Below are 20,487 nucleotides of genomic sequence, written 5' to 3' on the forward strand. Positions count from 1 at the left end.
GTTACATACAAAAATAAACTTTAGAGAAGTCATCACTTCAGGTAATGACTAAAGAACCTGCTGGGGATGTGTCTCAACTTAGACTTAGCAGCAATTTAAATGTTTGAGATTTTGTGAGTTAATGACAAACGTGAATGCTATTAAATATTTAATTAAGGACTTTCCACACAGTTTTTTGCAAAAGGTCAAGGAAAGGAAGCTTTGATTTTACTATTTAGGTTTGTAAGAACTCTTCAGTCTAAATAGCAGTACTACCCACAGATTATTTTTTCCATGAGAAATTAGTAACATTGCCAACTCCCTTTCATATTCCAAGAGACTCGTTGTTCATTTCCAGCCAGCAATCTTTTATACCATAACTTTTTGGATGTCACCTTTGAAAAAAATTCTTTTGATTTACATCAAGTACAGTTTATCTACCTTCTTGTTACCTTTGAAATGTCCCTTATTGTGTACTTTGTGTTGGCATCAAAGCATTTACTGAGAAAAAGGCCCCCAAATTTCCATGTAAAGTTGATCAAAATATTGAAGGAAGATAGATTTCAGATAATATTTAATAAAAATATGCTCTTTTAAAATTTTATTAGCTTTTTGCATTACCGTGACTTATGATCTGCAGATGTTGGAGTTGAGTAAGAAGAATAATATTTACATATTCATAGATTTGTGCTCTGAACCCAAGCACAGTTTTGGATATTGCCAGCCCTTTCACACTCACATGAAAAGTTTCTGGTTAAAACTGTTTGTTTCCAGATGCATTGCTTCCTTATTTACTTATGGTTTTCTGGGTTTGGTGTTTTTATTTTAATATAAACAATAGAAGATACTTGCATTTAAAATTTCGATCTGTGCTTTGTCACTAAAGGAAACTCAAATTTTAATGTTCTTCCAGATAGATTGCAATGGATATTCCAACTTGTGTAGTTACCTTTTTTACTTTTCTTCTTTGCTTTTCACTTTTTCTCTTTCATGTTACCTTGGAAGAGGTGAATTTTTTAAGGGCAGGAGTTGTGACAAAATTCAGCTAGAAATTGGATCCTTATATGTGTGCCAAAATATTTTAATGTTTTGTCCTGAGTGACAGTAGGTGGTATTTGGGATGCTAAACATTATGTTTCAGGTTTTTAGCTAGTAGGTGTTAGACACAGAGAATATGTGGCAGACAGAATATTCCTCATCTCTTTACACCTCCATCTGAATCATTTGTTTGGCCAGAGGAACAGGAAGAAAATTAAAATAGATGGATACTGAAGCAACACTAGAAATCTCAGCATTGCAACTCCTTGTCTCAGGCTCCTATGAACTAGGCTTTTAAATTACAGGTAGAGTAAGAATTTTGAAGAGGTATTAATAGAAGAAAATCCCAAGAACCATAGTAGTTGAATATTCCCATTTGAGAATACAAGATATACACTTTTATGACAGAATAGAAATGTTGCAGCATAGTTAAATATAAAGTCCATGGTTTGATTTTTTTCCTCGATGCCAAGAAAAAAAGTACTCCTCATTAAATTTAATTAAATTAGCAATTTGCATTGTTGATAAAGGTTGTTATTCTTCAAGTCACTGTGCATATTGAATATAATTTTCTGAAGTTAAAAAACAAAACTGTTTAACTCATGTGCTGAAGATCATTTCCTTTCACCAAAGCAGTAACCCTTCCCACAGTAACAAATGATTTGCAACTTGTGTTCAACATATGTTCTTTCTGGCAAAATTATTCCATCAGCAGTGCTGGCAAAGGAATAAATGAAGAAACACCTAAGGATAAGACAAGCAAACCCATATGGAAAAGATGCTTGATTCATAAGTGAGAAGTTTTAAGGTCTGATCAGACATTATGATAATATAATGTGTGAAACAAATCCACAGCTTCATTTGAAGGTACAAGGTATCTTCAAATTGTCATCTAATTTTATTGCAATTGCTTCCCACATGTAAAATTTACTGTGTGACTCCAGATCTTTGTGTAAACAGGTGAACTTCATCATTAACCAGAATATGCTTGCCTTCATTTCTTATTTTAAAATCTTGTCTTTTCCTCATAGTATAGAACAGCAGCCACTAATCAAACTCTTTACCTTTGGGCTTCATGATGGGTAAACTGAATAAGTAAAAATTTTTTAAATGGGTGCATTTTTAATGAATAATAAATTAAATTACAGTAATATTTTAAAATACTAGTACTATTACAAAGCATATTTCTGAATAGATACCATGCTGCAGGCTTATGCTAATAAACATTGCTTGGTTACAGAATTTGAACATCAAATTAATTAATTTTCTGTTTATTAAGGCATGAGTAGGAACCTATGCATAGGTGGTTTTCAGATAATGTATTTCTATTTAATAGGATACAGTAGGCAACAGGTATACAGGTATCATTCCTTCTTGTACCTGGCTCATTCTTATTCTCTTGAAAAAACATGTTTTGGTGTCTGGTTGTATTCTCTACTGCACACACTCTCTAAACTGAGATTTTCATTGCTTGTTTCGACAGAGTTTATACACAATAATTTTGTGTATTCTGGGAAGGTAGTGAACTCAGGTACAATTCACAGCTCTAGTGTGAGTCTCAAATGTAATTTCCTCTGATGGAATTCCAGGCTACCTAATGTGGAATATCTTTGTCCAGGATATTCCTGTGGGTCACCAGGCTTTAAACAGAGAAATACATGGTTTGAATTTCTATTCCTGCTATGATTCCTTCATGATATCCAAAAATTGATTCTACAAAAATTTGTACCTTGGAGAATTGCTGTAAATTGTAAATTGCTGAGAATTGTATTGTAAAAATACAATACTGTGCAGGAGAATGAATTATTTCCTGAATAGGAATTGCTGAGTGAGCTGGGATGTCATGATGGTCAGCCTTGCTGAATGTAAGTTTTGAGAATTTGGGAATGTGTAGTAAGTCATTATTTGATTTCACTATAGAGGACATTCACCCTTGGAGAACTGAACTCTGAGTGTGTAGAGCAAGGACAGGACTTTCTTTTTATAATGTATTTATTTTACAAGAAGTACCATTTTTATGGCTTGATGGTGGCAGGGGAAACTCAGAGTGTAACTTTGAAGACTATTTGGCATTGATAATCAAGAAATACTAAAGTTCACAGGCCTTACTGAGTACTTATTTTTTAAAATCTTCTTTTATCATCAGGCTTTTCTGTACTTGTGTACTTGGCTGACTTTATTCAAAGTGAAAAGAGCAGCTGAAATTAACTACCAATGTGTATAAATAACTGCAGAAGTTTTTCCTAGATAGCTGAATGACCCTTCCCAAAGAGACTGAACAGAACATTTATTTCTGTTTGAGCTTTCATTTTAAGAGCCCAGGAAGCTCAGTATAACATCTTACTGGGAAGATTTTTTTTTTTCTTTCCAAAGATGTCAAAGCTCTTATTTTTTCCAAGGTGAAAGTATCAAGTTATAGAGAGCAAAGTTTGTCCCATTTGCATCTTGGTTGTGAGACCAGCTGTAACCTAATGAAGGTGTCTGGAGGACAGTGTGTTATCCACATACTGGTGTTGGAGCCTGCTTTTGGTAGGGAACAAAGAGGAGGATGGAACAGCAGCTGGAGCAGCCATAACCCCTCTGTTGTGCTTTCTTTCATGTGACTGAGTCTGGGTAAAAGCTTTGCATTTTCTTCTTTTTTTCACCCCCCACTCTTGTTTCCATGAGGGTGTGCAGTCTGGCTTGGAGCAACAAGCTGTTTATTTATTCCTAGAAAATTTAATTGTTGATCCCAGTTTGTACTCACTCATAATGTAAAAAAAAAATTCTCTTTATAGAGAATCAGTGTTAATGAACTAACTACTCACAGGAATTCTGCCAGAAGTACATTTTCATACAGTTGCTATGCATACAGCTTGAGTTGATTGTATTGTCCCACGGTTTTCTTCTGAAAATAAGTGGTAGTTTTGCCAATTAGTCCTCTGTAGGTAGCACTGTTTGGCAACAGGCATTCCAGCAGGGATGATGATTCTGTGACACTCTGGATCTTGGCATGGATGTTGATCAATGTGGAGTGAAAAAAAATGTGTGGCTGCTGTGGTCTGTAGCTCCCTCCCATAAATCACCATGGAGTAAGTTAGGAGCAAGAAAATTAGTTTCCAGTCCTTGTTTGCTTAATCTGATCTTCTCTTTTGTTTGCTTGCTTGTTTGTTGGTGAAATTCTTTTGCTTTCTGTGGATTTTACTGGATATGTTGTAAATGCTCAAGAGCAGTGTTGCGTCCTGCTGCCTTTCATGGTTGTAATTTTTTAAAAGAAATACACTGAACGAAAAACCTCATGAAAAGAATTACCTTCAGTGGAAGGTGTCATGCAGCTTCTGTAAGCAGTGATAGAGGTTAAATTTCCATGGAATTTTCTTAATATGGGCATCTAGTGGATTAAAAAAAAAAATTCCTTCTACAACTGCCTTGTGTAATACAACGATATTTCCTTCTTGCCCCCCAGATTACAGGACAGGCCCGTGCTTCACCCAGGTGAACAAGCAGATGTGCCAGGGCCAGCTGACAGGCATTGTGTGCACCAAGTCCCTGTGCTGTGCCACCGTGGGGAGGGCCTGGGGCCACCCCTGTGAGATGTGCCCTGCCCAGCCCCAGCCCTGCCGCCGCGGCTTCATCCCCAACATCCGCACCGGCGCCTGCCAAGGTGAGCTCCCCCTGCCACTCCCCTGGGGTGTCCTGGTTTGGGGGACAGGTGTCTGCCAGTAAAGGCAGGAGCTTCTCTTTGAAATGGAGAATGTAAACCCCTTCCCCTCAAATTATTATGATTTTGAAATTAAGGGGCTCTCAGGCAAAGATATGGGAATTAGGAATAACAGTTCTTCACTAGGACAATTCCAATAGCAATGCAGTATTACACAGAACAATCCCAAACCCTGCCAAGAGCCAGAATCCAAGCTGACACCCGTCAGTCAGTCAGGGTGGTGGCACAGTCCCATTCCATGGTGCTGCATCCTCCTGCAGGGGCAGATGTGGTTCAGCTGGAGCAGTGCTCCTGGAGAAGGGGCAGTTTCCTCTGGAGCTCCAGGGATGATGTGGAAAAGTCCGGCTTTCCTCTGGAATCCAGTGGGAAGAAGGTGCCTTGGTGTCCAAAGTCTCAGTTTTTATCTAGGTAGGAAATGTTTGCCTTCTTCCCCTGGCTGGAGCATCTCCCGGTGGGATGATGGAATTTGATCAGTCACACAGTGGGACTCAATGGGCCAGCAGCAGATGATATCTTCCTGGAGGGAGGATGGGTTCTGGAAAAGATAAAGATGATTGCCCCACCTGGCTTTAAAGATGGCCCATTAGCAGATAGTATGTGCCACAGAGATAAGGAATCACTACCTCACCTGGCTTCAACAGATGGTGGTAGAATACACATTTCTGGCCACATCAACCCAACACATGTGGCATCTCTGACAGTCACCCTGAAAAACCTTGCAGTGCCCTGGAAAGGTCACTCTTCTCCTTGTGTGTGTGGTCTGTGTCTTGTGATGAAATCCGGGTGTGCTTTGCTGCCTCCAGATTTTTGCTGTTGGACCTAGGGAGCAAAGCTTAAGTGCCTGGAGAAAAGTGATTATTAATCAATACCAAGGAAAAATATTTGATGTTGTTTTTCCTTATGTGTCAGAGCTAGGCCTCTGCCTCCATGCAGCAGTTTATGTTTTGCCATTTGTCTCCAAGTGATTAATATGTTTTAGACACTCTTTTCATAACAGTGTCAGAAACAGAAACAGTGCACTACAGAAGGGGAGCATGTTGCAATCTCCAAGTCAAGCTCCATTGTATGACTTGGCCACATACAATGGGCCCTTGAAACTGCTCTGCCAGGCTGACCCTGACATAGCTAATGGGGCTTCATTTGAGTTATGTGAGAGATCAGTGGTGCTCTTTAGCACCCATGCCCACAATAATTGTGTTTTCTTTTTCTGGCAGTATATTCCCTGTGGCAAATAGTTTTTAAGTTTCCCGTTTAACCACGTTGCTAAATTCCCTGGGGAGCATGGAAACAATGTGGTAGTCTACTTTGTATGGTGGGTAAACAAAGGAAGTTTGAACAGCCGTAATTTTTGCTACATTTTTGACATATAATTGCTAAATAGGAAGCTTGGGATTGTATTTATGTCAGCTGGGTTTAGCATGCAAGGTTACAAGGTGATGGCAAGGCATAAATAAAAAATGCTTGGCCTTTCTTTGGGGAAAAGACAGAATTTCTTTATTTCACAGAGTCTTTGCTTTCCAGCAGTGGAGATATTTCCATTTAGGCTCCGAGCAGAGGAAACTCCTGACCTGAGCTCTGTGGTGTGAGCAGGTTGGTAGCACATGTCTGCTCTGTTGTGAATTACCAGCCCACTTTGCTGCAGGAGGGGCTGGATGTGGCACTTTGTGCCTTTCCAAATTCCACATTAGGGTGCAGAGCCTGTTGAAATAAGATCACAGTGTTTCAGAATGGCTGGGGTTGGAAAGGACCTCTGGATCCCTGCCAGGGCAGAGCCACCCAGAGCAGGTGACACAGGAGTGTGTCCATGTGGGGCTGGAAAGCCTCCAGACCTCCCTGGGCAGCCTGTTCTGGTGCTCTGCCATCCTCAACAGAGAGCTCAGAAGAAACCAAATGTTTTCTCTGAGGGCTTTAGAAGCAAACAGAGGGATCTGTCCTGCTTTTCAGTGCTTTTCTTTCTGTTGAGGACATCATAGTTACAGAGACTTTGATATAAGGAGCAAAAACCTCTTTGGTATTCAGTAAAACTACATTTGTCATGTATTCATTAGACCAGGCCCACTCAGTCCATACTTCAGGGGTTTGGCATTTTTGGAGTGAATACTTATATCACTAGATAGACAGGTTTGGGAGCTGTATGAACAACTCAAAATGAGTGGAGCTTGCAAGCCTTGCTGTTGGAAAACAGGTCATAATTTCAATGTGTGTTAGATACTTGAATTTGACAGCATGGAACTCCTAAGTAGCAAGTTGCACCTACTCTGCAAAGGATTTGCATTCATCAATCTTAAATGGATCTTTAGCACCTCTTGAGAGTTAATTATGTTTTCTGGGTAATGTTCTTGTATAGGACATTGTAGTAGTACTGTTAGCTTCATTATTATCATGAACAGGTTTAAAAAAATCCGAGAAGGAGAACCAATCAAAATTCAAATTGTTTGGTTGTGTTTCCTTCTTATTTCTTTCCCCCACAAGTTTCTATTCAGTGATTTCTTAAACAGCAATTGTAGCTGTTTAGACATCCCTCATTCCAAGAATTCAGGCAGGAGGAACTTCAGTGTTCTGCCTGAATGAATTTTATTGCCACTTCTGCATGGCCTTAGAAGCAGCATGATGGCAGAAATCCTGTTGGATGTTCTCTCAGTTCCTCCCTGCATTCCTCAGCAGTCCCATTTCCCACCTACACCCTTTTCCTGCAGACAGTTTTTTGCTTTAAGGAGAGAAGAGTGGTCATGGCTGAGTAGATTTTGAAAGTAGGAAGGTTCTTCTTCCTGCCTTTGTTGCTGACACGGTTATGTGCATGTAGCCATTACAGGAGATAAAATAAAAAAAAATCTGTTCTCTAGTAGGAATACACTGTCTAAATGTTAAAGGCACTGATGTGAATGGGACAAGAGAGAGAAGACAGATGGAGGTGCAACTTTACAATGAAGAGTGATGATTTCTTTTTGTAATCTAGTGCTTGGTACTAATGTGTCTGAGCTACTGAAAATATTGGTATTTTTTCTGTTGTGTGCAGTATTTCTGCATTCTGGAGTGCAGAGGAAGAACCAAGAGTTTTCCATGGAATTCATGAACCTTTTTGTGCTCAGATCAGTCACAACAAAACTCCCCATACATATTCCAGGCAGAATTAAAGACACAATTTTTTATTTGGATAATTTTTGTCACCACCATGGTAAATAAAAAACTCTCAGAAATCTGCATCTAACATCTGAGTGGATTTATTTTTCCTGAGCTTTTTGGTTTTTCAGAGTTTTTTTGAGAAACAGCCCACAGATGAGAAAGGGAAGGTGCGTGTTTAAAGTTAGCTGTGCAAATCCCACAGGCATTTTGCAGAGAAAATTCTGCAAAAGCACAAAATCTTTTTTCCTTTACCAAATATTAGACTATGAACACATGGAAACATTCTACTTAATTTGTAACATATTGAACTTTTGTATATAGAACTCTGTCTACAGAGTTATTCATCAAATTTGCTGTTTATGGTAAAAAGTTTCTTGTGTTAATGTGATTGAGGTTTAAAAGTGTAAGTGGATAATTAATAATGCTGAAACTCTTGTGTGGTTTAGCCTAACTGTCAAAGATACTAAAATAAAAAAATCTTCATTTCAATTTGCTTGTATTAAAAAAAAAATGATGTATCCTAAAACAGCATTTAGGAAGCAATTGATAAAATATGCTCTTTTAGTAACAAACTTCTGTTCTTCTTTACTTTTCTCTGTCCCAAAACACCAATAATGTGTTAAAATAAACTTGAGTTTTCAGCAAAAGGTGATACTGACAAAAAACCCCATCAGTCTTCTGGCATATATACATATATATATATATTAAAACTAGGATGAAAGTTGAATGTGCTTGCTTTCTTCACACTTAAATATGATGTAAGTATCTTAAATATGATGTAAATATGATGCATTGCATCACTGGGATTGGCTCCTCAGGCTCCAGCAAAGCTCAACATCTATTTGCCTTCTTAAAAGAACTGACAGAAATTAATGGAAACCAATAGAGCTTAAAATTTCATTCACCTCAGGCCTCCAGTGGTACTTCTTCTGTTTCTGGGAGGGGTTTACTACCTGCTGCTGCTGCCATTATTTCTCCATTCCTTGACATCTTTGTTTTTAAAACTGTGTCAGACACACTGTGGATTTTTAACAACTGATCTGCTGAGACAGGAAACTTAATTTAAGTGTTAATAAGGGACAAAAGGCATAGGCACACTGTGTGTGATAAATGCATTTTGAGGCCCCAGGGTCAGAAGACAAACACCACACGTTTTACTCAGTAGGGAGCCTCTGGGTGGGCTGTGTATCAATAAATGCTGGAACCATCTTCTTTCTAGATGTTGCTAAGCCATGTCAAGGTTCACAGAATCACAGAATAATCAGGGTTGGAAGGACTCTCTGGAGAGCTCCTAGTGCAGACCCCCACTCCTTAAAATACTTCAGACATGAAGTGTTTGATTTCCAAGTAAACAAGCTGTAAGCACTGATTATTTAGGGGGAAAAAACCCAAAAATAAGAAAAAAAAAAAAGTTGAGAAAGTCTATGCCTTTGATAAAATCCTTAATCCATTTGCAGTCTAACTGTTGCATTTTGGATATAGTAGTATGGTGGCTAAATCAGCATGGACTCAGGAGCTAAAAAAGCCCCCAAAACCCCCCAAACCTGCAAAAAGTGCTTCCCTTCTTCCTGAATTATGAGAAACATTACTTGGTTAAATGGAAAAGCAGGTGACTGGACAAGGCAAATATCATATGATTATCTATAGCACGAGCACCAGGAGGAATTAAAAACTGAGGAAGCCCTAAAATCCACAAACTCAGGTGGAATTTCAGTGCCTTGTAAGGGCTTTGATCATCCAGCTGAAAAAGAGTTCCATATTCTTGCCAGATGTTACCTGGGGGCACCAGACAAACTTGCTGAAACACCTGGATGGTAATTTCATGGTACAGGTACTAAGGGAGCCAGCCAGGAAAAATGTCCTATTGGAGAGGTTTGTATAAAAAATGTACAGAAACACAGGGTGGTTCAAATTAGAGCTGGGGAAAGAAAAACAAAAAAACCACAACACAATTTGAAATGGAAGAAGAAGTTACTGAAAGTAACTTACATATCTTGTGTCAGGTAGTCAGAGCTGTGTCTTTGTTTTTTTTTTTGTGTTTGCAGATGTTGATGAGTGCCAGGCTATCCCTGGAGTCTGCCAAGGAGGAAACTGCATTAATTCAGTAGGTTCATATGAGTGCAAGTGTCCTGTGGGCCACAAACAGAATGAGGCAACTCAAAAATGTGATGGTAAGTGATGCTGTGGAGCATACCTAGAAAGTGGTTTTGCAGAGCACTAGAGCACTTTGGAAATGAGCATTATTAAATTGCTGAATACTTGTAGTGTCTGATCTGGACAGGCATAACATCACTGAACTGGGCTTTTTGTTTCTACTTTGCAGCATCCCTATTTTGCATTAGATTTTTATTCTTTCTCTGACTCTTTTGGGTAAAAAACAGTGTTTATTCTCTTTGAAAATCCAGAACTGTTGATAAAAACTCTGTGTGTGAATAACATATAACTGCTGCTGAGTTACTAGAATCTTCTTTGTTTTCTAAGATATTTTCTAGTTCAGGTAGATATTTTTGGCCTTGTGACTGCAGTTTTTGGTCAGAGTGAAAGCAAATGTGGCAGTTTTGATGAGTCTGGGTAAGTGAAAAATACCAGGGAAATGCTCTTCTCTTTTAGATGAAAAATTAAGTAGACCAGGTTTAGTAAGTGTAGTTTAATAAACATAGACCATATTTACTTAGTAAATGTGTCAATGCAATCAAGAGCAGCAGTTAAAATAGAATGAAAGAAAATTGCTGAGTTTTTGTTAGTTTGCTGAGGACTTCACTGATTTCAGTGACTTTTTCACACCTTTGAAAGAACTCAGAACTTCAGACTTCATCCCAAACAGGGGGTGCTTTCACATTTAAGTTGTGCTGATGAGAGGAATTTGTTATTAAAGGCTTTGACTTGTTGTTTGCTGGCAATTCAATTATGGTACCAAATTACATTATACTTGGTATTCACACACAAACAAATACATGGTTTGTAGCCAAACATCCCCTCAGAGTTTTACTGAGATTTGCCTACAGTACAACATTCACAGAAAAATTAAATAATATAGGCAGTTTAAAAATCATGTCTTTTCAGTGAAATTGTTGCTTCCAGTGTTGTTGCTAGTAACATTAAGTGAAAAAAAAAACCTAAATTCTGAAGGTTTTTTTTCTGGTCCTGCCCTCCACATTCTTCTGCTTTTCTGGGGTTTGGTTTTTTTTGTGTGGACTAGTTTAAATTTCTACTCAGCATCTGAAAGGGTAGGCAGCAGACAGGTATGTAGATACTCATGGTTGAAATGGAACAGTGAAAGTCAGAAGGTCCCTGAAAACTTAAAAAATTGTATTAGGAAATTAAACACTTGGCATGGAAATTGGTGTGTTTGTCTCTGACCTGGTATCAGCACATGAGGATTTGAAATACAGGGTAGGGTGGAAGAGAAGAGAGATAGAGGGAGAAAGGAAGGGAGCAAAAGAAAGATAAGGAGAAAAAGAAGGAAGAAAGGGGAGAGAGAGGGGGGTAAAAAAGTTCCTTGCACTGTCTTTCTACTTAAATTAATACAAGAGGTCCTTTATTGGTCTAGTCCTTGGTTTTTACCCACAGACTCATAACCTGTTTGTGGCTGTTTCTCAGAGGCAGCTCTTGTCTCTCTATCCATGCCTATAATCCATTCTTTTTTGTTAGAAGTGCACTTGGTTTTTTTATTCTCTTAACTGTGGTTCTTCTGATGGCAAAAGAATGTATTCAGAGACATGTTTCCTTTTTTCTGAAAACAGTACTTATAGCATTCTTAGCATTCTGTTTTAACTTTTCTAAAGCTGTAATTGTTGAAAACATTATTCTGCACTTGATAATATCCACTGGAAAAGGTGAATGTATTTTTAACATAGATCTTCTTGAAAAGTTGTGATGCTGATGTGACAACCCATAATAGAAGTGAAACATCATCTGCAGCCTGATTTAGCTGTTATTTCATGGCTCACTAATCAACAGGTCTTCATTTCCTGTTGCTGGCAGAACAGGTCATATGTTCTGGCTTTTTGTCTTTTCAGCCCCTGCCACTTCTGTCCATGCAGAAGTTAAACACTAATTAGTTCCTGGTCACTGCTTCCCTAGTTAGATAATTCCCCACAGGGAATTAGACAACTAACAGCCCTCTCCTTGCAGTTGGTACCATCTTTTCTGAAGAAGAAAAACATTATGAAAGTTCACAGCCAAGGTGGTAGTGCCAAAATTATTCCAGGATAATACCATGCTTACATTACTCTAGTGATGGAGCAGGGAATGAAAGATAAGCCATGGTGTTGCTCTGGCTTTTTTTACTTGTATGCTTAATTAAGTGTTCATAATCTCTTAAATTTATAGGAAATTAAATTTATAGGGTTAAATCTGTAGGAAAAAGCCATAGCCAGTCCTTCAAACAATTGCACTTGCAGTTGCAATTTGAATTAAGTTACATAATTTTGATTATATATATATATGTATCTATGTATCTGTGTCTGTGGATTGGGCCATTGGTAAGGATGTAAGAAACTGTTGTCCTATAAGTTAAAAGAACCTGTGCAGAGAAATTATTTAATAGCAACTGCATTATTATAATGAGGTTTTTTTTGTCACAAACATTGTGTAGAAATGATGTATGGAGTATTCTGCTCATTCCTTTCCCTCTTTAGGTCTGGAAAAGCAGATCAAATCATACTTACTGTCTACACAGGACAAAATCCAGGTTGGATTCAGTAACAGTCAAGGCTCCAGTGTTCAGAGGCTGGAATCTTGCCATAATTATTCAGACCTTCTTAATTATAACAACAATTTTTCTACTGTAGAAGGAGAGATTTGAGATCCCCTGTATACTGTCTGCCTCTGAGCATACAGATGTACTTTGTGAGTTGGAATATTTTTCTCCTGTTGTTCTTCCTGGAAACAACAGCACTTGTTGGAATAGTAGGAATGTCCATGTTGTGATTTTTGTGCCATAATATTTGAAAAACAGAAAGGACATTACAGGTATTGTACCAAATTCCAGATATCCAGTGCACCAATGTGGTGTCTTAGCTAAACAAAAGAAAACTCCAAACCCTCCAGCTTTTTTATTTAATTTTTTTTTTTCCCTAAAAGTTTTGGTCTGCAATATACTGAGTTGTCACTGTCTTTTTGGGAATGAAATGCTGTTAATTTTTAGGATTTTATTATCTCCCAGGGTTAGTTGAAATTATATCTTTGGGTTATTCAGAGAAGAATCAAATGTAGAGAAACTGAGAAGAGAGAAACTTTCAGTTATGCTTGCTGCTTTACAGAAGGGCTGGAGTGTTACTTACTGTGTTCCAGGGATCTAATAAATGTGCTCCATTTTTTCTCCTCAAATAGCAAATACATCATACTCATTAAATAGATGTAGTTAGTTGTGACATCCTTTACAATTAAAAGCCTTCTAAGAGGTAGGAAGCCTCTGTTGCTTTTCCAAAAAGATACATTACTATGTACTGTGGATATCAAAAGCTTAAGATTATATGAAACAGATTAAGGCCTTAAAAAAACCAAGTGGCACTAAGATGGAAAGAATCCCTTAAAAGAAACAGTTCTATTTCAAATTTTCCTGCTTTAATGTATAATTTCATTTGACTGGATGCTATTCAGACTTGTTCCTACCAGGTATTACTACTTTCTAATATTTATTTTCAAGACTAAAACTAATTTCAAGAAACCCTTTCCCAGAATTCAGCAGTTGAAAGCCCCATTTCTGGTACTTGTAATCCAGTTATTTATAAAACCCTGCTTTCCCTAGCAGTAAAAGCCATGAATTTTGAATTGTAGGTAGCCAGGCTGGGTCTTTTTGGCAGAAACTCACTGGGTAATAAATCTGCAAAATTTTTCACACACATTTAAAAAATGGTTTCTCACATTGAGACTGGCTATCCCATCCTCTCTGCAGCACTGGAACCATTCACTCCTTAACACAGCATCTCCTCTTGCTTATCTTTGGGGCATTTTCCCTGAGTGCATTTATGTATTTTGGAGGGGGGAAAGGGAAGAAAATTAGTAACTTTTTCAATCAGCCTCACTAAACATAGGCTTCCTGAGGGGAAGTGTCAGAATTTCCAGTCAGAGGTAAGAGGGATATTTTGAAATAATTGCACATGCAAGAACCAGGGTGAGGGAAGTAGAGACCGAGATTTGGCTCAAAAAACAGTGAAACAAAAAATCCAATTACTTGTTACTGCTCCAGTAAGTTAAATAAATTATTCTTCCACCAGGTTTCTCCATGGTAATTGGTTTTGCTGTCCACATGCAGAAGACTGTGGAGTCTTCCTTCCACTGCCTGGATTTTAGGAAGGTGCTTTTTTACCTTCCCAGCTTCCTGTCATTCTTGGACAGGAGCCCTAGGCAGTGTTAAACTCCTGTGCATGTAGCCAGTTAGGGAGGATGGTCTGCATCCTGCAGCTTTGGAGAAATGGTGAAAAACTTCCTTCACTTGCCAGCTGCAAACTCCCCTCCTCACTGCTCTGATGGGCTTTGCACTGTTGGGCCACTGGTCTGGAACTTGGCAGCTCCCTGTTACACAGAGCAGCTCATTTATCAGCCTGGTGACATCTCACTTTATACATATTTACACACAAAATTGCCTTGGTGTTCAGGTGGCACCACTGCTTCCAGTCAGCAGAAATACTTGGATGCACCAAAAAGTTCATTTGCATTTGAAGGGCTTGGCCAAAATTTTTTCTTACAGCTGGGGTGCTGGGGAGCCAGAAAGCAGTCAGATCTCATGAGCAATATTTGTGTGGCCACAGGAAGACCAGAGATGTCCTGGCTGGCTGCTGTGCCATCCTTCTGCCTTCAGCCTGGAAGCAGGATGTGTATTTTGGCATTCCAGTCCTGTGCTTCTCAGAGGTGGCACTGAGTCATTTAGGAGGAGGAAATCTCAGCCTGCTCTGGTGCACTCTGTGACTTGAAGTGTTAAACACCCATCTATAAGGAAAACCTCCAACAGGTGGCAAACAAAACTATTTTCAGTAAGCAAGCATCAGCAATACTTTTTTCAGAGCTGAATAACAATTTCAGAAAAGCTCCCTGTCCCCTCTTTTGATGCAGTATGTACAAGTGCTCTGCTAATTATCCCATGTCCTTTCCTTTTTGGGTAGATATTGATGAATGCAGCGTCATCCCAGGGATTTGTGAGGGTGGCATTTGCTCCAACACTGTTGGGAGTTACTTCTGCATCTGCCCACGGGGTTTTGTCACATCTGTGGATGGATCCTGCACTCCAGGTAGGTGCTCCAACCATCTGGCACTTCCCCCCAGGGCCTCACTCTGTTGTCCAGGCAAATGTAGGAATTGTTAATTATATTTGTTTCTCAAATCTGCATCTGATGAGCCCACAAGTTAAGATCACTTTGATTTTAAAGGAGCAAACATTTATCCCTATTTGGTGCTTCAAATCCCATCTCACACAGGTTAAATTAACCTTTAGTGGTCCACATAAGGCACAAATATAAACTCAAAAGGCATTAAGTAGCATATGCTTATGTGCCACTAATTTGTCAGAAACAGATAATGAAGAAAACAAAGTGTTAGATTTCAACAGATTGCATCTTTTACAGGACAGTTTATTCAACAGCTATTAAATAGCTAATTTATTTATTAATTAAATGGCATTTTTGCTTATTTCCACGTGTCTTGATTTCTTATACATAGGTGCATGTGTCAAGTACATAATTTAAACCATTCTGATCAATTAACTATAAATACTGCATACCACGTGTAAAAAACCTTAATTGCTCACAGTAATGTACTCTCTAGATCTCATGTGGTTCTTATTTCAGGTGTCTCAGAGCTCTTTGTTCTCACATTGGGGAAGGGATATAAATTCTGAAGAGGTTTATTAGACTTGGAGATAAATTATATAAGAGAGTAGCAATACAAAACCTACAACTGATTTAACATTTTTTTTACAATGTAGCCACCTTCTGTTACTCAGGTTCATCTGAAGAGTGCCAACTTCAAATGCATTGTGGTTAGGCTCAGGGATACTGAAAACCTGTGATTTCCAATATGATCAAAATTTCTGTGGATCTCCCAAAATCTGACTACTGTAGAAAAATCACAGGCCCTAATCTGCAAAGGGCAAGTCCTTATGTTACAAAGAAAATGTGTCTGAAAGTTCTTGTGCTCTATCATAGTAGAGTATAATTCAAATACTCTAGAAGTGTAATTTTTTGTTTAATTAGGAGAAAAGTGAAGAATGGAAACCTTAATACAAAGTACTTTATTCTTCCTAATTTAAGATGAAAATTTACTTTGAAACAAAGCATCAGGATCTGCTCAGACCATGTATTTTCAAATTAATTGAGCTTTACTTGCAGTCAGCATTCAGGACTGTGACAATAAAAGATCATCTGCCTTGAAGGAGTGTAGTTTTCACGTGGCATTACTAAATAATCTGTTGTACTTTCAGTCAACTGGGCAGAGCAGATTGAATAGTATTTTTTCAGTTAGATACATCTAAACCAAGGAAAAATTAATTAAATTAATTTATTGGTATTGCTCTTCCTACATGAAGTTTTTTATATATAAGGGGTTTTTCAATATATAAAACCCTATTTTTTAATAGTAATTTTTAAAATTTTTTGTTTGTATTGCTGTTTGTCCTTCATATCTATATTTCCTGTTGGATTGAGCAGACTCCAGGATTGCATGGTGGATTAATGCAAGGCTAATACCACTGCACCTGTGTGATCCTGCAGTAAATCCAGTGTGGAATATGTGGGTCAAATAATTATTGGGTGCAGTTTGGATGTTGTAGGAGTTTTTTGTTTGGTTGGTTGGTTTTGGTTTTGTGTTTTCTTTAATACAACTTTTAAATAATTTTCATCCTTACCTCAGGCTACATGGCAAGGTAGCTTTGAGAGCTTGTGTTGATGCCTTTTTCTCTGGCCCTAAAAATAAAAATCAGACAAAATTAGGGTGATAAGAAGGCTGCCTTTATATGAGGATCCTCAAGTACACAAATTCATCAGGTAGAAAAGGCTGAAGATGCACCCGCCGTGTAACACGTGTACAATTTTTATAAATTCCGAAAATTAGCGTATCTGACAGGTTAGGAACTCTCTGGTGAAGTAATTCCCCCAGTTCTAGCACCTTCTAGATTCTCCTCTCTTCCTCAGACTAGGATGAGATCCAGGCCCTGCTTACAAAAGTCTGTCTTGGAAAGCTGGTTTCAGCCCTGGTTTCTAAGGAAAACCAAGACAGCACAGGGATCCTGGAACTTGTTTTGTCATTCTCCCTAGGAAAATATTGAAACGAAGCTGCAATATGAGGCTACAAAGTACACGCATAAAGGACACAGAGAGCATATAAAAGAAAGAAAGCTAAAACCACAACAGCATCCATGTCACTATTTTTGTGTTTTCTTTTTGTCTGCCAGGGCAGAGAGCAGGCAGCTGTTTCTCCAGCACTGCCAGCGGCCGCTGCGCGCAGGAGCTGCCCGGGAGGTTCACCAGGAGCCAGTGCTGCTGTGAGCCTGGACACTGCTGGGCCACTGCCTCTGCTCCAGAGCTGTGTCCTGACAGAGGGTCTGGTCAGTGCCCTCTTGGTTTGGCTGCCTTGTTTCCTCCTGCTTGCTGCTGGGTGGAGGTCACTGGGGTGTTTTAAGCTGCTTTAAAATGTAGGCTAAACAGAAAAAAAAAAAAAAAAAGTTGGTCATGGATTGCATTATTATTAATTTCCGTTTTTAATGCTGGTATCACCATCTGTTAACCATTTTTCCTTTTGGTCCATGGTTGTTTGGCACTTGGTTCTTTAATGTCCTTTTGTTGACTTTGGAAAAAGTTTTTGGGAAATGGGGAAGATTTTGTGGTCAGGCTCAAAGAGGAAACGAACTCTTAGGGTCCATAGTTAATTTTGATTTAAAGAAGCAGCTGCTCTCTTATTCCATTGCATTTTGGGTTACTTTGAACTAGAGTGCACCAGTTTTTAAGTTGTTCTTTCAGTTCTGCTCAGAGAGGAATAGTGCACATGCCTTGTGAAAGGTATTTTCATTATCAACACCTCTGAGAAACCAGGGAGTTACAGTCAACACGTCAACACATCAACAAACAGTTGAACAAATACTCTTAAATTGCAGCATTCCTTTTCATTCCTTTTTATCTCCTGCCCACAACCAAGTGGCGTTCGGGGCAGCATCAGGGAAACGAGGAGCTGCCATCCTGGTTGTTGCAGCACTCGGGGCGGGCTGTGCCTTGCCCTGGGCTGGCTGTGACCGTGCCGGTGCTCTGTCCCCTCTGCAGAGCAGCACCGCAGGCTGTGCGCGGAGGCGGCCGCTGCCCGAGGCGGCTCCCGGCGCGGAGGAGCGGCGGGGAACCTTCCCCGGGGCAATGGGAACGGCTTCGGAGCCAGGGGAGCCGGCTTCATCCCCATCCCAGGCAGCAGCGGATTCTCCCCGGCTGTGCGTGGAGCAGGGGTGGGAGCAGGTGGTCACAGTCCCACTGGAAGTGGCCCGATCATTACAGGGCTGAGTAAGTGTTTGCCTTCTGACTTGTTTCACTGCTTTTCTTTTTTTTTTTTTTTTTTTTTTTTTTTTTTTTTTTTTTTTTTTTTTCTCACTATTCCTTCTGGTTTTTGCTTAATATTTACTGCTCATTCTGGATACGATATTCTTAACGCTTAAAAATGACTTTGCTATTCAAGCACGTTTTAAACACCTCAGCTGATACATGAGGAAGGTTCAGGAGTCCTTTTTACAACAAGAGTTCAAAGATAAAGGATTTTGCTAGACTTCAGTTACAGAGTCCCTGAACGTGTGTTCCTGTTGAGGTGTCTTTGTCAGCACTAATAAAACTCCACATTTCTAAGTGTCTTCAAAAAACCACCAGGGTTTAAAATAAACTGTCTTCTGTATTTTCTCTTCCAACTGTAAAACCTACTTACTCTGCAGAAACACTGCCTTGGCTGAAAGCCCAAGGTGAGTAATTTTCTGGCAGAAGTCTCATGGATGCAAACATGGCTTATGACATGTGTACACACATCTCTGGGATCACAACCACAGAGATCATAAAATGTAAGAAGTGTTATTAAGACAGGTACACCAAAAATTGCTTTGACTTTCACACAAATCCTGGTTTATCCATGAGCTCACTAACAGGCTCATCAAGCCATCAACAGAAATGGTAAACCTTATTTAGGAATGTTTGTCTAATGTGGTTTTTATTTCCAAGAACTGTTTCATTGTTGTTAGTTTGCTGCCAGATCAACAGATAGTGCTTAGAGAGAGGTTTTTTTTAATATGTTTGTGCACTTGATAGCATCCTTTCTGAAGCCAAGTGTAATATTCCTATTTACTTCCATTTGAAAATCTGAATTTTTGTCTCTCATTCTGATTTTTTATATTAGCAATACTCAATCAGACAATAGACAACTGCAAGCACCATCCCAACCTGTGTTTGAATGGACGTTGCATACCCACCCCCTCTAGTTACAGATGTGAATGCAACATGGGATATAAGCAGGATGCAAATGGGGATTGCATTGGTGAGTGCACATTTCAAAATCCATTATTTTAACATTCTTCGTCTTAAAATGCGGGGTATTTTTCCAAAATAAATAATATTAATTTTAATGATAGAGAGAATGCAAAGTCCATGGTATTAGTTACACAACAATATTTTCAATTTTATATGAGAGCAATCTGTTTTCTTACAAAGAATAAGAAGGTCTTTAATTGTAGATACTGTTATTTAGTATTCCTATTGCTGTACTTGAAGGCTATTGCACATTTTTGCCACATTCAGTAAAATAAGTTCTGCTTAATTTTCTCTTTTGTTAGGCTCACAAAGCTCTACTTTTGGGATGTTATTGTTATGATCAAGATGATGAAAGGCAAAATTTATGTTTTGCCTCCTTATCAGGATTAATGGCAATTTGAAAGAGACAAAATAATTTTAAAATTGCATTAATTAACTTTTGGTTAAATTTAAATTTCATATGAAAATACAGAATACTGACTTTAACAGCAAGAACTCATTTTAAGAAAACTCAGTTAACAGGGAGTCTACCACATTCCCAGGCAGTTGCATTGCTCCCATAGTCAAATATTCAAACAGTTTTCAGAGCATCTAATCTAATTTAAACATTGTGTTTGCAAAACAATTTAGCTTAATATTAGTTCTTGTCTTATCCTCACTATACAGGAAAAACAGTTCACTTTCTTCCTCATTTCACTTTTTGTACTTGAAGGATGATATAATTCTTCTTCTTTATGATATGGCAAGCTTGAAATTTTTTAGCTTTTTTATTTGGGTGAGAGTTTTCTGTACCTCTGACCTCTGACTGGGAAGTTCAACAGGCTTTAATCTCTTGCTGCATCCTTGGCTCTCAGGAGCCATAATCACATTGTGAGTTTTGGGGAGCAGGATTTTTGGGATGTCTGTCTTACCTGGCTGTTCTTTATGGATTATGGAGAGCCCTGGCTCATTTTGACAGCAACAGATTTAGCATCACTGGAATCAATAATATTTTTAACTCTGGTGGACCTTGACACTCAGGGATTATCTGGCATCTTGGATTATTTAATTTTATCTTTTTAAAATCTAGTTCACATCTTGTGTTCATATTTTCATTACTTGGGGGTCAAGGTGAAAATGGCATCTCAAGCACATGGATTGTAGCAAGCAGAGCTATAAAGTTTT

The 20,487-nt window shown here is 38.7% G+C and overlaps 1 protein-coding gene across 1 annotated transcript in view; it reads left to right on the top strand.

Annotated features, from left to right (window-relative positions):
- The window catches only part of LOC306814893 (fibrillin-2-like), a gene marked incomplete at both ends in the record, with an annotated part of 115,840 nt that overhangs the window by 16,008 nt on the left and 79,345 nt on the right, over window positions 1-20,487 (top strand). Inside the window, 6 exon segments of the mRNA XM_079331388.1 lie at window positions 4,463-4,660; window positions 9,886-10,011; window positions 14,947-15,072; window positions 17,229-17,381; window positions 18,091-18,318; window positions 19,193-19,330. Of these exon segments, the coding sequence (XP_079187514.1) occupies window positions 4,463-4,660; window positions 9,886-10,011; window positions 14,947-15,072; window positions 17,229-17,381; window positions 18,091-18,318; window positions 19,193-19,330 (969 nt within the window).

Source organism: Erithacus rubecula (assembly GCF_903797595.1).
Source record: "Erithacus rubecula genome assembly, contig: SUPER_Z_unloc_3, whole genome shotgun sequence".
Lineage (NCBI taxonomy): Eukaryota > Metazoa > Chordata > Aves > Passeriformes > Muscicapidae > Erithacus > Erithacus rubecula.